Source organism: Arachis stenosperma, chromosome 2 (genome assembly GCF_014773155.1).
Source record: "Arachis stenosperma cultivar V10309 chromosome 2, arast.V10309.gnm1.PFL2, whole genome shotgun sequence".
Taxonomy (NCBI): domain Eukaryota; kingdom Viridiplantae; phylum Streptophyta; class Magnoliopsida; order Fabales; family Fabaceae; genus Arachis; species Arachis stenosperma.
Genome location: NC_080378.1, coordinates 70,729,406 through 70,747,216, shown reverse-complemented (window position 1 = coordinate 70,747,216; position 17,811 = coordinate 70,729,406). Strand labels below are relative to the sequence as shown.

At 34.4% G+C, this 17,811-nt stretch overlaps 1 protein-coding gene across 1 annotated transcript; it reads left to right on the top strand.

Moving 5' to 3' along the window:
• Positions 1 to 1,017: 1,017 nt before the first annotated feature.
• Positions 1,018 to 14,838, top strand: LOC130960415 (protein BLISTER). The gene is made up of 13 exons (XM_057885804.1): positions 1,018 to 1,456; positions 3,456 to 4,185; positions 4,299 to 4,786; positions 5,939 to 6,058; positions 7,006 to 7,071; positions 7,976 to 8,086; positions 9,233 to 9,309; positions 10,243 to 10,310; positions 11,012 to 11,116; positions 11,538 to 11,701; positions 11,859 to 11,927; positions 13,386 to 13,541; positions 13,958 to 14,838. The coding sequence occupies exons 1-13, from the start codon at positions 1,379 to 1,381 to the stop codon at positions 14,036 to 14,038; spliced, it is 2,313 nt and encodes a 770-aa protein (XP_057741787.1). The 5' UTR covers positions 1,018 to 1,378; the 3' UTR covers positions 14,039 to 14,838.
• Positions 14,839 to 17,811: the final 2,973 nt, after the last annotated feature.

Below are 17,811 nucleotides of genomic sequence, written 5' to 3'. Positions count from 1 at the left end.
ATACTTTACCTTTCCATCACATTTCAACTATTTCAACATCTATATAAATCAATTCCACCTTTATAACCCAACAAATTCCAAAATTTGCACATCAATGTTCAATATTAACAACTTTCATCAAATCTCACTACTCATAAGCTTCATTTATCACACCTCATCATAATCCTCATCTCAACACATCAAAACCATCACAAGCATTAACATCATCACACACTATCAATTTAACAACATCATCATGCATTATCAAATCCAACAATCAATTCAATCCAACCTATCCTGTGGGTCACTAGCCTAAGTATCCAAAAATATTATATATTACATAGAAAAAATCGAAACCATATCTTGGCCAATTCCTAATATGCCAAAATCCCAAAATTGAGTCCAACTCAAGCCTCTAATCACCAACAATCAATCCTAAGCTCCAAATAAATGCCAAAAATCTTCAAGTTATATATACACGTAATTTATAACCAATCAACCTAGCATTTATCATAATCACAATTTCACAAGGTAAAGAGTTTTTTTACCTTTTTCGATGGTGTTTGGGGTACAAACTACCAATAGCCCAACCTTAGAGACTACTTAATCAATCAAAACACAAAAATTCACTCAAAACCAACACCTAAAATTTTGAATTTCTTAAGGCTACAGGAAAGAGAGAAAATTTCAAAATCTTACCTACAAAAGTTAGATGAGAGTAACAGGCTCGGCGAGAGTTTCGTATAGCCATTAACGACATGCGAATTGGAGCACTGGAGCTCGATATTTGGTCAATTGAAGTTGTATATAATTTTATATATTTATTTAATTATTATTAGATTAAACGGTTTGATCATTGACCTATCGGTTAAATCACTAACCCAATAACCCAATAATTTCACCGAGTTGATTGCTAGTTCTATTTTGATAATTATGAAATCAACTGCCCATATTAATATGGCATCCATTTTGATCTTATCACAATAATAATAATAATAATAATATTGTTGTTAAAAAAGAAAACCGAGAACAAACAGCAGCAAGAGAGAGAGAGAAAAGGAAGTGCCCTTTTATAATTTGATTTGATTTGCCCCAACAAATCTCTCTCTCTCTCTCTCTCTCTCTCTGATCAGATCGGGCGCCCTCTGTCTGAAAAACTCCCGAATTCGACCCCTTTGTACCTCCCAACGTCTCAAATGTTCAAAATTCCCTATTTTTTAAAAATATTCAGAATTCGATCCTATTGCTAATTTGAATTCGGCATCGTGTCGTTTTCCTACCCATTTGCTGTGATCTGCGTCGGCTCGTTCAGGTAGGATACATCGCCAATTTGAGAAGGGGAATGTTGATTCGAGAGATTTTAGTTACGCTCTCTCTGTAGATCGCACGTGAGTCTCACATGGCGTCGGCGCAGGTGCTGCCGAACTCCGCCTCTTCGTCGCGGAAGCAAGAACATCTGGAAGCTGGCAAGCGTCGTGTACGTATTTATATGTATTTTTTTAAATTGTTTTTTCTTTTGCCTTTTTTTTAAAACTATCTTCAGCTTGTTTTATTTTATTCTATTTCTATTGATTTTGGGTTTTGTGGAAGTTATGTTATTGCTGTGCGTTTGTCTAATGTGCTCGTTGTTTTCCCGGAAAAATGTGATGGTGATGGGATAGAGATTAAATTTTGTGTATATATGTGTTTGCTATTTTTTTTTTCAAAACATTACCATGTTATTATCCTTGAATTGATTCGGATGTTGGGTTGGGTAAACTTGAAAGGAAAATGGGAAAGTGTAAATGGAAGGTAATTTAAAGGGAGAGAATTCTGCAATTTTCATATTTTTCTAGAAGAAAAAATTTGCAGATTTTCATCCCGTAGTTGTGTTTAATCATTTATGATTGAAGATCTGGGGGTAAAATTGGGATTCTGCTTTCTAAGAAATCAAGAGAAATCTATCTGTTGTTGGAAGGAGTTAGGTCATTGAGTTGGTATTTGCATGAGGGTCAGGTTCTTTATTTAAAGAGAAATCTATCTGTTGTTTTCCTTGTTCACTTCATTTCCTAATGAACACGTCTGGTATAAGTTTAAATTTTGATGGATTGTTTATGTTTATGAGCTTGGTATCTGATGTGCTAAATTCTGAGAAGGCACAAGCAATCAAGTTTTATATCCACCAAGGCAGGGTTAGTTGCATGAATTAGTTAATCTCATTTAGGTTTATCTATGTAAAAGTTTTATTTTTAATTTTGTTTTCTGCATCATAAAACCAGTTAGTTTTCTTACGTTATTCCCTATGGTTTTATCAGACATGGATTCCTTTGGTTTACATTTCTTATTAAAGGCTTAATTGGTTTTCTTCTTACATGACTATATAGCTTAACCTTTGTTTTCATCATCATTCCCTAAATAAGTTTTACTCCAAGTCTCCAACTTTCTTCTGGATGCCATGCAATTCTTCTTAATCTCTTTTTTTTTTTTCTATTCCCACCTATATATTTCAGCATTCGTCTCTGCTAAATCGTTTTTCTAGTTGCCATTATGTTGGATTTCATTACCCAACAACATGCATTTGCTGCTCTGATAATTTCCTGTTATGTCCCCTTACCCGTTATCTATTTGGCACACCATTTGCGACTTACATCATACGATTGAGGAAGACAATAACCTGTTGAACAAATATTTGCAGCTTATATCACAAGCATTGAATTCCTATGTCAATAAGAAATATGAATCAAACTGCTACTAAGCCCATAATTAAGACATGATGATTAAAAGTAGACTCAGTAATGCTTGAAAAACATAATTTCATGCCCTTACAAATCTGTTTCAATTACTGCAAAATTTGTGAAATTCTGATGTCAACCGAAATTATTCAATGAATTACTTTATTTCAGTCCATTATATGTGATGAGGCATGTTTGTACAGAACCAAGTGCTGAATATTTGGAAGTTATACTCCCTTTGTGACTATGAGATGCTTCTTGCATATGTTACCCTCATTTGGTTTTCCAGTTTTGGTCACTTTGTCTGAATAGATTAGACATGCCAGGTTTTATAGCATATGCCCTTTCATATTTATTGATGACGGGGATTATGGGTTTGAAGAGTGTTAGTCAAGAAGACAGATGGGTGTTGGTTATGTCTCTTTCACCTCATAGAATTCTTAGTTATATTACCATCAGAGATGAGGGAGTCTCTTTTAAATAAGAAAAGAATGGTGTTTCTCATTCTTTATAGTTAAAGGCTGTATGCTTTTTGCACAATCCAGAGCTTTTGTTATTCATCATGTGTAAAATATCATAGTGCTGACAATAATTTAGTAAGTTGTTTCAATGAAACATTGGCTGCTTATAAGAAATTGATTTCGTAAATTTAAAATGCAATCTTACGTATTGCACTATTATGTGCTGCACTTCTTTTCAAAGTACAAATCATTAGTCTTTTCCTTGCTTTTGTTAAACTAAAAATAATTTTATTTTTGTTTGCAGCTTGAGGAGTTTCGTAAAAAGAAAGCCGCAGAGCGAGCCAAGAAGGCTGTATCCTCTAGCAATGCTCAGAGCTCTGATGCTAGCTTGAAACAAAACCGAGCTTCTGAAATTGAGAATGTACGAGTTGATCAGTCAGATGGAGTTACCACATCTGATGGTATTGGAAGAGATGTCATTGAGCCATCAACTTCAGGGACAAGTAATGATAAAAGTACGAGTTTAATTAGCCAAAGTACTAGTAGTAAGCAAGAATCTCTGCCTGATATAAAAGGTTTTGCGAGGAATGATCTCAATACAAAGTCCACCAGCCTGGTTGAGACATATTCTGATATTGCTGAAGCTAAGAGATACAATGCTTCTGCTATTACTGCATCTGCTGATGTAAGTCAATGCAACGAGGCAGATAAGGTGAAAGATACCTTTGGAATTCATACCAGTGGTCCTGTTGGATTCCCTTATGGGTCAACAAACAACCAAAGCATTCTTCTACACTCGCAAGGAAGTCAAGATTTTGATAGCAATATTACTCAATCTAGTCTTCAAGATATTAACGAAAACTATTCAAATAAGAGTAATGGTCCATCGAAGGATTATGTGGTCACTGATCATGGCTCTTCTTATTTTTCTTCAAAAATCTCACCTCAAAACTCTGTTAATACACTACTGCAAAATAACTCAACAAATTCCAGCAATTTAAACAGTGATTACTCCCATGGCTCATTTTCTGGTGGTAATGTGTTATTTTTTCCGCATCTGTACTCTGAGATTTTTATAATATCTTTTTCTTCCATTTTCATACATCTCGATGTAGTACTATTTGCTGAATATTTTCTTAATATGCAGGCTTCGGTGATTCTTTCAGTTCTAAGTTTCCAGAGACCCATACTAACATTGATAAAAATTTGTCCAGTCTTCATGAATCAATGCCAAAATTCGATTCGACAAGTTATGTTGGCAGCAACTCCTTTAACCATACTCCAATACATTCAGTTTCAGTGGAATCTAGTTCTAGGAGGACTCGTCCATCTTTTCTTGATTCTCTTAATGTCAATAGAAATTCTTTGGGTTCTCCATTTCGGCAGGCCGAGCAAGATTCCTCATTGTTCAATCATTTAGAATCAACCAGCAATAATGTGTCAGGATCTACCTATTTGGGCAAGCCACCCGAAGAGACCAAAACTGTGGCACCTCTCCCAAATTTTACAACTGCAGGTTTCGATAATAGTAGTCAAAATGCATTGATGATAAGTGATAGTGAAAATGGTATGGAGAAGAAGCATGATTATTATGCACCTCCTTCAAAAAATGAGGACTTTGCTGCTTTAGAACAGGTGTTTTATGCTGGTCTTGATCTTGGCATTTCTTTTTCCCTCCTAATGAGTGTTGGCTGTTGTTAAAGTGCTTTATTGCCTGTTCTTTTGATGAATTGGCATCAGAAAATGATGTATTTGATGCTACTGTCTTGTGCTTGACTTATTTGGTAGATTAGGGTTTATAACTAACGAAAGCATTTGATTTGATTATTGGGAGTATCTAATCTATGATATACCAAATATAAGCTAATGCTGAGATGTATTTGTAGTTATGGGGACCTTTTTGACAGCATCATTTTGTGCATTTATTATACAGTAAGATCAATCGAATGGAATGATCTCAACTTGATTATACATTTTATTATGCTTGTTTTAGTTTAATCCAATGAAAATTGTTCATGGTATTCTTTTGCCAGTTCTAGGCACAGAAGATTAGCATATGTTATGCACAAAGAATGTAATGTTATTATTTAGGGCAAAAAATATTGATCTTTTTCTAGTATATAATACATTTCTTCCGTTTGTCAATTATCAAAGGAGATTCTTTCTCTGAATTTGCGGGAGTCCAAAAATTTATAGATCAGTCAGTAATGAATTTATGACTTTGGCAACTGGTTTTTACAAACTTAATAATGTTTCTCTTCAATCCCTCTCTCCCTTCCCCCCCGTTTTCTCTCTCTCTCTCTCTCTCTCTCTGTGAATCATTGGATAAGCATTGCCCATATGTTTAGTAGTGAAAATGATACCCAATTTAAGTTATACTTTCAACTTGAAAAGGTTTTAAATTTGTGGGTGTAGCAGTTTATTTTCTTCTATTAATTATTTATATTTTTTTATTTTTCCATAAAAATGACAGGGAGGACTATCAGTGCGCTTGTGATGTGATGAGCGATTCACCTTATCTTTAATACATGTTTTGGCATCCCTTTTTTTGTATGCTCATGATCTATTATTGGTATTTCTTTATCTATCATATAATCTGAATGGCATGCTTTATTGAATGGTTTATCCACTTAGTATTTAGTATTTAGTTGTTCATTGTGGTTTCTCTGTGTTGTGCATTATGCTCCTTTGATTTCCTTTTCTCTCAATCTCTGCCTATAAAATTTTCTATGAGAAGTTATTATTTATATTTTCATTTCCCCCCGTTTCCTTGTTATTTCTCTGCAGCATATTGAAGATTTGACACAAGAAAAGTTTTCTTTGCAACGTGCTCTTGAGGCTTCTCAAGTGTTAGCAGAATCACTAGCTGCAGAAAATTCATCTTTGACTGATAATTATAATCAGCAGGTTAGCTTGTGGAGTATTAGTGTCATTTTCAGATATCAATCTTGGGAACTGTTGTAGTTTTTTATTTTAGTTGCACACTTATATATAATAATTCGTGGTCAACTAGATGTCCTAATTATAGTTCTTACCAAATATTTTTAATACATGTTTAAGTGTTTCAGAATTCAGTATCCAATTCCATTCAGCATGTTATGTTGGCTGATGTTGAGATCTTCAATAGTTAATTTGAAGACTATCATTTCTGTGATTGTAAAATCAACGCTTGTTATGACACTAAGGTCAAATACTTTGTAAAATAGTAACATTTTGCAGGTTAGAAGGCCACATATGGTTATTTCTTAGGATGTGTGTGTTCTGTGTGGTTGAATTCTGAACCAATATCACAGTTGTTTTTGCATTGTAATAGAATGCATATTTAGCTTATGTGATATGAAGGGCAGCCTTTTATCAACAGTTGAATTGTCTTTTGTGCGACCTCAAGGTCATAGGTTGAAGCCATGGAATTAGCCACTGATGCATGCATTAGGTTAGAGTGTGACCCTTCCCCAAACTTGGGTAACACGAGATGCTTTGGACGCTTTGTTTTCCCCTATTTTTTAGTATGTTTGATGTATGTCACTTGATTTTGGGTCTGCTTGTGCTCCCTTGGCAAGAGATCTGCATTTAGAATATTGTTGAACTCTGTTGTGTGGGTGTAGAAAAGGACCTGAACATGTTTTAAAGTGATAGCAATTGTGCAAATGTCTCAAGTAGCAGATTAGTTTACTCCTGGGTTATTGCTTTTGATAGCACTACTTTGTTCCATACTGTTTGGGTCATCACTAAGAATCTGAATTTCAACTAAAATTGCTATATTGCCTCTACTTTAGACGTAGAATAGTTGTCCATGAGAATAAGTAATAATATCTTCTAATTTGTTTTAATGAATTCCATTCATGTTTTTGTAGCGAAGTGTTGTCAATCAATTAAAATTGGACATGGAGAAGTTACAAGAAGATATCAAAGTGCACCTGGTTTGTATAAGATTCCATACCTAAATGTGTAATTGTATTGGCTGTGCTCGTGTTCTATTATATGCATTCATAGTCTTGTTTTGCATGTTCATGCGCACATATGTCATTTATGATACTTAATCTCATAATGAAAATTAATTTTAAATTTTTGTTTAGATTTGCAAATTTACAAATTTTAACATTGTTATGTGTTGCAAATGTCCTAAATGATTGATCAAGGTGGATTACAATTTTGATCTGATAGCACGGTGTTTGAGCTGACCTCCAACTATATAATTGGATTTTGTATCAAACTTGATGTAGCCAAGCCTATTGAACTTGTTACATTGAACATCAAAGTAGAATGTAAAAAGATTTTGGTTATATACATGGGATGCATCTTAATATCTTTTTGTCAAGATATCTTATTCTGGCATTCTGGAAGTGGTTTTACAGTTTACATCTGATTTAGTCATTGCCTTTTAAATCAACTGATGTTTGATACCATTGATTTGAAATGTATAACTAAGGGCATTATATACTTACCAGAATTCTTAGGGAAGGTGTGAAACCAACGCAATTTGTTATTTTGTTTGTGATAATCTGAAAAACTTGTATCTTTCTTGAAATCCACATAATCTTTTTTTGTTTGTGATCATCCCATCATCATTGTGGTTTACTATTTGGGAACCTGCCCATGTTCTCATGTTTCCAATGGTAACTTAGATTGTCATGGTCATGTTTTTGAGTTCAAAATATTGGTGTAATTAGATGACTTTTGAATAAGTTAGACATTCTATATATTTGATTCTGAATTCTCTCCTTGATTGGAATGGACTGATTTTTTCATATCTCTGTAAATGCTTTCTGGTGCTGCATTCTTCTTTCTGGTATTGGTGCCACTGTGTGACCCTTCATGCAACAGGTTGAGCTTGAGTCTGTCAAGAGTGACTACGCAAATGCACAACTGGAGTGTAATGCTGCTGATGAGCGTGCAAAGTTATTGGCATCTGAAGTTATTGGCTTAGAGGAGAAGGTACTAAACTTTCTTGATATGTTGTGTGATTGTTATACTTTGAAGAATAAAAAATATTTTCCCGTTTTTTTAGTCAAGTCTTTCAACTGAAATTACTTTTGAACTGTCATTCAAGATGACAACATGTTTTTGGGCATGTAACTACACTACATCTCTCTCCAATTAGGTTACAATTACAGTGAGTATTTTAAATAAACGGAAAAATTTAAGATAATAAAGAGGATATAATTAACTCTTACAATCCTTTTCTTAGAAAATGTTGAAATAGAAAAATCACCTGCGCTGTTATAGGTAAAGTCGACCTGGGGAATTTCCATTCTTGATGCCTAATGGCCAAAGGAGTTAAGTTCGTTGAAGAAGGGAGTGGGAAAGGTGATAAAAGACATCCACTATCTTTTATCTACAGCTGGAAAGATAAGAAAAAGAGAACCAAGGGAGAGAATCAAGTGGGATCAGCAGTGTAACAAATAGGATAGCTGGCATAAGGGAAGGGAGGATTCATGCAAAGTGAGGAATTCTGTTAGAAGAAAGAGAGGATTGAAAGTGTTTATAAGTGATAGCAGGGGAATGAGGAGATCTATTGAGGATTTGGATAGAACAGGACCCTTAGGAGAGTGGTGGCCTCTTGACTGCCACCTCTATGCTCGTTTCTGCATTTTCTATATTCAATAACACCTTCACAAGGAGAGAATGATATCATACTGATTTCATTATGCTGTTCTGCTTCTACATTCATTCTTCTCTTTTATTTCTCTACTGTATTCTCTTGTTCCACCTATTTCTTGTATATATTCTGCTACTGCTGTTCTCTTACAAGTGAATTGTTAGGGACTTGGGTAACTATGGGGTGTTCAAAGTCCCACATTGGGTAGTATTGGATGTTTGATGTTGTATTTAAGGTGAGTGGTTCCCCCCTTTATCAACTAGCTTTTAAGGCGTGGTTCCCCACTTCCCTTACGTACTTGACAATGTAACGACACATTGGGGTCCTTGATGTTACGAAGGAGAGTGGTTTTTCCCCTTTAATAGCTATCCTTTAAATTGTGATTTCCCACTTTCATTTGGTACTTTCTAAGCTATTGTGTACGGATTTGGGATATCAATTAGATTCCAAAGTTAATTTCTTGTGTTGAATAACCTTTTTAGGCACTCAGATTGAGATCTAATGAGCTAAAGCTTGAGAAGCTGTTGGAAAATGCGGAAGCAGAGATTTCTTCATACAGGTATTCTTGAGGTTTTAAATTTCAAGCAAAAGAACCACATATTCAATGATTGAAATTTGTTAAATATTTGATGATAGTGCTGCCTGAATTGTTGGCGTTCCTGTGAAGATAATCCATTTTCAAATGTCTGCTTTAGCCTCGATTTCACATTGTAGATGGATTTGATAAAAGTTCTATCTTTACTGAAATCATTTCTCCTTTGGATATTGTTTTGTATACTATTCTAAAGCATCAAACACTGCAAATCCCTGGATTTGACATTTTAACCTAAAGAGTGAAAAGAAAAAGCGAAATTAAATAGGGAATCTTTCGTGCACTACTAGTCCTATACATTTGTTTGTCATATTAGGAGTTTAAATTGAAGTACTTAACTTCGTCAATAAAATTCCTCCTTAATCTAAAAGGAAGTAGATGGCTGCTTTCCTCTCCCCAATTTTATTTTCTTCTGGTGGAACATACCTTATTTTCCCTAATGAAAGTATTTATTATTGTCTGAGAAAAAATTATCAAACTTCAATCTGCTTTTGAATAAATGGCACTTAATTTTTTACAATATTCAAATAACTTCCATGATTGATATAGAGAAGGTATTTTAATTTTATTTTATTTTTTAATAAAAGAAGAAATTCATTAAGATGAAGATAAGAATAATACAAGATAGAAGATAAGAGTTCCTCTATACAAGAGCAAAACAACCAAAAGATCTATCTAAGAAAGCATAGCTTTCCAATCTCTCAAGTCTCAACATGTTTAAGAGGGAAAGTCCTCTATAAAGATCATGAGATCTACACCAAATGTTATTGCCGTCTTCTCTTTTTAATTTTTAAATTTAATACTTTAGCTCCCCAATGATGAAAGGTTATTTCATGTTTCTTTTCATTGTTCATTTTGCTTAATTTGTTTATATAAGGATTTTCTTAATAAATGTTGCAGAAAGAAAATGTCAAGCCTAGACAAAGACTGCCATGATATGCGGACGACCATTGAAGCACTTCAAGAGGGTAAACAGATTTTAACTGTAAATTATCCCTACTCATGTAATTTTCTATTTGCTTGCATCTGTGTAATACTTTTGTAAGGCTGGTGCTTTCACTTATTTGACGCTTATAAGAGGAAGGAACAAGCATTAAGAAGGAATATTGATGTGCAATGGTTATAGCGAAAATTGGCAAAACAAGCTGTATATTCGTTAGGGTCATTTTTCATCTGAATGCATCTTTTTTGGTGATTTCTCAAACTAATTCCTATTTGGAATGCTACCTTGCGAATGAATATGCATATAGGTGTATGCATAGATGGGGAATGGCTTGGAACACAACCTTTAATTATTCCCAATAGTTTAAGGTGTTAGTTAGAAGCTAATAAATGAATGTATATTCTAGCACACCCTTTGAAATTCTTTCATTTGTATTCATAAGAATGTCACTGGAACGGAAACCATTGAACCACGTCAAGAACCATACCTTCCAAATGTTTAAGCTATTGATGGAGGCAAATCAATGGATTTATGCCTTCACAAGAACAATGTTAAGACATGCTTAAAAAAATGCTAACCAACTGATAATTTTGTCCACTAACTTTTGAATATATATGTTGAGATGACAAAAAAGTACTGATCTTTCAAATTTGATGACAAATTTTATGTGAATTTAGTCATATATGAACTCAGTTGATGTTCATTCTCTTCCATTCATTGATACAGAGAAGAAAGTGTTGCTTTCTAAGCTGCGAAAGGCGTCAGGCATTGGAAAGTCCATTGAGAGTCATGTTTTAAAAAAGGATATTTCTACATCCACCCAGGATTTAGGTATGTATGCCTCGGTTGTGGTTGTTACTTTGTATATTCTAAATAACCATAATGGTTGGTTTATATGTGGATGTCCAATCAAACAAGTGTTCATGCTAATTTCAAGTCAAATTAAGCCTGTTTTCATGGTTCTGTAGTTTTTTTTAAGGAATAACAGAAGTAATTGGTTTAATAAAAGAATTCTTAACATGAAAATGAGAATTCAATTATTCAAAAATGAGATGGAGGACTTGTTTTGGCAAAGAAAATTTTTTCCATTTGCTCTTTTTCTCTTTTGATAGAACATCATTTATCCTATTTCAGTTTGTCTCTCCTTGCATATACTACAAAAAAATGAATAGATGATCATACATTGTTTTCTTAATCCAAGTTTTTTACTAGTTTAATATCTCTGCTTATTTTTTTATATTATGCTGTGCAGCAAGCGAAGATGGTGATGCAGAAAACAGGGGTGCTCATGATGCTGAAGCATCTAGTTTATCCACAGTTCCTGATACTCCACACTCAACTTCTGGAGTTTCTCCTGTGAATATTCCTCGTGATCAGATGAGAGTGATAGAGAACATTAATGCGCTTATTTCTGAGGTAGCTTGGTCTATTGGAAACTCAGTGCCACCTCTCATTGCTCATTACTGTTTTTATTTATTGGTTTTTTTTCCCTGTCCTGCGCCATATGTTTGTTCCAAGTATTCTTGTAATTAAATAGGCTTGGCATATTCATGTGTCTACCTTTCTTATGTAGTTGGCACAGGAGAAAGAAGATTTGATGAAAGCCTTGACACTTGAGTCATCTGAATGTTCTAGGATGAGGGTAAGTCAGTCAGGGCCATTTTTTTTTATGTTTGAACGAGGAGCTTTTTTTTTTATTTTTATTTTTGTTCTTAATCATTTTGGCATAACTTACTATTGTTTCTACCATGGAAGAGAGCACTTCATTGAAAGCAAGTTTGATGTGTTTGCTATTAGGGGATGAATTAATTATGACAAAACAATAACAGCCAAGCTTTGTTCTACTTAGTTGAGTTAACTTCATGGATTATATAATGCCAGTGTTATGTCATGAATTATGTGAATATTTAAACTATTGAAATCTGAATCTTTTAAGAATGGTTAAGCAGATTGTTGGGTCTCCCTCTATCTCTATTTATTAGGCTACTCTCCATCTCTACCATTTTTCCCTTAATAAATGCTACTATAACTTTCTCCGCATTGCATTCCCTAAATGTTATTTCACTGTCCAATATTCGAATGATAAGAATTTAGGTGCTTTACATTCATCAGACATTTTCTTATACTGTTACACCTATAATAGTCCTTGCTTTGGTTGAAGTTTGTGCAGTTTTCTGATATTTATTTTTTCAAATGAAAGACCTCCGATGAAGGCGCCACTGAAAAACAAATACTGCCCAAAATATAAACCAAAAGAAAAGTTTGGATTGTTTATGGTGTTTGTCCAAGTTATTGAATTCTTATAAGGTGACTTTGGAAGCAAAAAAAAAGTGCTATTGAAGAGAAGCAATTGGTGCTTCTTTTAAGAAGGGAAAGAAACACTTTTGGTTTTGGAGCAAAATTCAATCTGTTTTCTTATCATTATTGTACCCGTTTATCTGTTAATTTTAGTTGGAGGATGCAGACCACAGATTTTTCTTGTGTGTTTTCATATAAACCATTTCATCACTTTTCAACTCACTCTCCGAGTCCATCTAGGTTCCTCCTTGATCAACTCAATTGGAATTGGAAAGCTCAGCCTAAGTTCAATATTGTTTTGGACAATGATACTAGATAGGGTTAATACAAATAACTTGTTGCATATTTGTAGTCCTTACTATAGGGAAGCGATTCCGTGAATGGATATTTCCAGGTATTCTTGGTCGACAGTGTACCATACGTAGCTTAATAAAAGAGGCAAAGAGCTCTTATATCAGATGGTGTGGTTAGGAAACATTGAAGCCATTCACAAGTCGTCTTCATCTAGGCGATTTTGCTTTTAGCATAGTTGATCCTTGATACAAACATCCACATGTTTAGATTAGATTGCTTTGATCTCTGATCTTTTCTTTTCTCCTTTAGCTAATAATATATTGTACCCAAATTAACTAGACACTGTAGTATGTCTAACTAATGCCCAATTAATGTGTTGGTATGCAATTTGTAGAAAAGCATTCTGTCAGATCTTATAAACTGTTTTATAATTCTGGTCTATAGTTCCATTCCAGTTCACTGTTAGTCTTAACTGTGCTATTTCTTCTGTTTGCTTTCCTGTTTGAAGGAGATAAACAAGGAATTATCATGGAAACTTGAGCTCCAGACTCAAAGATTAGAGCTGTTGACTTCTCAAAGCATGGTCAATGAGAATATTTCAGGAAAACAACCAGAATTTACTTCTATGTACGAGAACACCCCATATGCAGATGAGGGTGATGAGGTAACTTATATGTGTTCAATTTGCTTTATTGGGTTATATGAACTTCATATTATCTTGAGTTATGACTAGAGCATATCCTTTATACTTCTTTGAATCCTTGCCTCTTGTTTACAATATCCCCATCTCAAAATATCTGTCAATTTCGGCATAGTGACTAAAAAATCAATGTATTTCGAACACTCCTTTGTCTAGAATATATTTGTTTCACAGTACCGCTATCAAATTTATGTATCTTTATTGAATTTGTAAGGATTCCATGGGTGTTGGTTGAAAATTGAAACCTTGATTATATTATTAGGAGTGAAGATAGTTGACCTGTAACCGTTAGTGGTTATTAAGACTTGAGAACAACAGTTGGAAAACTAGAAATCTAAAGAAAAGAAAATAGGAATTGATTTCTGTTTCTTTCTTACTAGGTGGTGGAGAGAGTGTTAGGATGGATTATGCAGCTGTTTCCTGGTGGGCCTTCGAAGCGAAGAACTAGCAAACTTCGTTGATTGGATATACATTGAATTTTTAATTGTTGTGATCAAACTCTACAAAGCAACCGGGATGGATTGTTATACCATTTCCCAGTAATGCCACCAAGGAAAAAGAACATCAAATTTCAACCCAGATCCACAAGTAACGTGTCGACAGAGTTTATACCAATTTGCTTTTTTGTTGCTTTTCACCTCCTCAACACTGGAGGCCGTGATCTGTATATTTTGAGTGAACCACAGCAAATTCTTGAAAAAGAAATGAGCTGCTTTTCGGAGCTGCTTATTGATTGTCAAATCCGGCTGCAATTATTTTGGAAGATGGCAATAAAATCTGTTATGCGGTTTAATCTCTTGACTGAGTTCCAAATTTTTGTGCTAATAGTATCTGGATATGAAAGACTGCCCAACCAGAAGCTTGGTGGGGGATGGTGGAACCATCTGGTCAACAAAAAGACTTAGAAGTGGTAATGTGAATGTATTGAATGTACTAGTGCAAAACATGATATATAATGGAAGTCTGTATTTTTCAGTCACAGATATATCTTTTAAGTTTGCACTAACATTATATCGCTTATGGACGTTATGCCCTGAAGCTTAGTATATACAGTGAAAACAGCATTCCCCAGTTGATGAAACCTTTAGCATTTGAAACATTTTGCTAATGAGTGGGTATGTGATCTATTTTCCATAGTAGTAAATGCACGTTGCTATCAAAAGGTTGTCAGATACCTGTTACATTGACACCCCCGAAGTCTGTACTCTTCGATTCGTTATTTCTTGTTTGAACTGCTGTTAAAATACAATGATTTACTATAGTTTATAAAGAGTAAACTACAAAAATGCTCGAATAATTAAATCGCTAATAAAATTGTTGTAAAATAAATATAAAATAAATAAGGAAGAAGTAATATAAAATAAGAAATATAATTAGATAAATCTAGTACTAATATTTACCACGATCAATATAAGAATGATTAATATATTATTAATATTATATGCTGTAGTATATATATTATATATATAAAATATATTATATATATAAAAGAAGGAGAGAAGTATTCGTAAAGAGAGAGAGTATTGACTTGTTTATTACTTTTAACTGTATGTATTACTTCATATCAAGTTCTTATTTATAGGCATACACATGAGCATCATTTTCAAACATTAATTAATATGATTCCCCTTGAAAACCTGAGACTTGTGGAAAATGGGCATCCACCTCACGCAATCTTATCACAACACTCCCCCTTTGATGACCATTTATGATTATGCCTCATTAAAACCTTACTAAGAAAAATCCAATGGAAAAAAACCTTAGTGAAGAAAAAAGAGTACAAAATTCTTTAGTGATGAGGACTGTCTAATTAAAAACCTTGTCAAGAAAAATCCAAAGAGAAAAAACCTGACCAAGAAAAAAAGAGTACAGTCTCCCCCTCTTGTCGACATCATTTTATGTCTCGAAATCGGCGCATCCCAATCTCATGTACCAATCTTTCAAAGGAGGTTTTGGGAGTGACTTTGTAAATAAATATGCCAGATTGTCACTTGAGCGGATCTGTTGGACATCAATTGTCCCTTGATTTTAAAGATCATGAGTGAAGAAGAATTTGGGAGAAATATGCTTTGATCTATCACCTTTGATGTATCCGCCTTTAAGTTAAGCAATGCATGCTGTATTATCTTCAAACAGGACAGTTAGAGCTATATTATGATCAATCAGTCCACATGATGACAGAATATATTGGATCAAACTTCGGAGCCAAAAACACTCGCGAGTTGTTTCATGAATCGCTAGTATTTCGGCATGATTAGAGGATGTTGCAGCAATCGTCTGTTTCATTGACCTCCATGATATAGCTGTACCACCATATGTAAACAGGTATCCTGTTTGAGATCTCCCTTTATGTGGATCAGACAAGTAGCCAGCATCTGCATAGCCAACTAGTTGTGACTTGGATCCATAGGGATAAAACAATCCCATATCAACCGTTCCATGAAGATATCGAAAGATTTGCTTGATTTCACTCCAATGTCTTCTGGTTGGAGAGGAACTATACGTTGCTAGTAAATTCACCGCGAATGATATGTCAGGTCGCGTATTATTAGCAAGATACATTAGCGCTCCAATGGCACTAAGATATGGTACTTCTGGACCAAGGATATCTTCATTTTCTTCTTTAGGACGGAATTGATCCTCCTCCACATCCAAAGATCTTACGATCATTGGGGTACTTAAGGGATGTGACTTATCCATATAAAATCTCTTCAAGATCTTTTCTGTGTATGTTGTTTGATGAATAAAGATCCCATTTTTTGTATGTTCGATCTGCAGGCCGAGACAAAATTTAGTCTTTCCAAGATCTTTCATCTCAAACTCTTCTTTTAGAGTTTTTATAATTGTTGGAATCTCTTCAGGAGTTCCAATGATATTTAAATCATCAACGTACACAACAATTATAATGAATCCAGATGCAATTTTCTTTATGAAAATACATGGACATATATCATCATTCTTGAATCCATTTTTGGCCAGATACGCAGTAAGACGATTATATCACATTCGTCCAGATTGCTTTAGACCATATAAAGATCTTTGCAATTTGACTGAGTATAACCCTTGCGAATATTCATTGGATGGTTTAGATATCTTTAGTCCTTCAAGGACTTTCATATAGATATCCCGATCTAATGAGCCGTATAAGTAGGCTGTTACCACATCCATTAAATGCATATGCAGTTTATGATATGCAGATAAACTGACCAAATAACGCAATGTTATCGCATCCACTACAAGGGAATACGTTTTTGCATAATCTATACCGGGCCTTTGTGAAAAACCTTGTGCCACAAGTCGGGCTTTATAGCGCACAACTTCATTTTTCTCATTTCGTTTTCTCAAAAATACCCACTTATATCTAACAGGTTTTACATCTTCTGGTGTACGGACTACAGGTCCAAAGACTTCACGTTTTGCAAGTGAGTCTAACTCGGCCTTCATGGCTTCTTTCCATTTTGGCCAATCATTCCTTTGTCGACATTCTTCGACTGATCTTGGCTCAAGATCCTTACTTTCATGCATGATATTTAATGCCACATTATATACAAATATTTCATTGACAATTGTCTTATTTCGGTCCCATTTCATTCCTGTAAAGACATAATTTATTGAGATCTCGTCATTTTCACAAATTTCAGGTACCTGAACGTCTTCTGGCATTAAAACTAAATCAGAATTTTGGACAACTGCAGGTGTCTCTACTATGTCTTTTTCAACAGGAGTAGTATTACCTCTTTTCTCTTTCGAGGATTTTTGTCTTTGGAACCGACAGGCCTGCCCGCTTCTGGCATGAATTTACTTCAGTGGCTACTTGTCCTACTGGGACATCAATTCGAATTGGGAAATTCTTCGCTGGTATATAAGATTTGGTTATCCTCTTTGTATCGGAAAATGCATCAGGCAATTCATTTGCTATTCTTTACAAATGTATAATCTTTTGAACTTCTAGTTCACATTGCCCTGATTGAGGATCTAAATGCATCAAGGATGATGCATTCCAATTAAGTTCCTTTTCAGGAAGCTTATTCTCTCCCCCTAATGTTAGAAATTTTGATTCATCAAAATGACAATCAGCAAACCAGGCTTTAAATACACCTCCAGTTTTTATCTCAAGATACCTCACTATAGAGGGAGAATCATATCCAACATATATCCCCAATTTTCTTTGGGGTCCCATTTTGGTGCGATTATGTGGTGCAATGGGAACATATATCGCACACCCAAATATTCT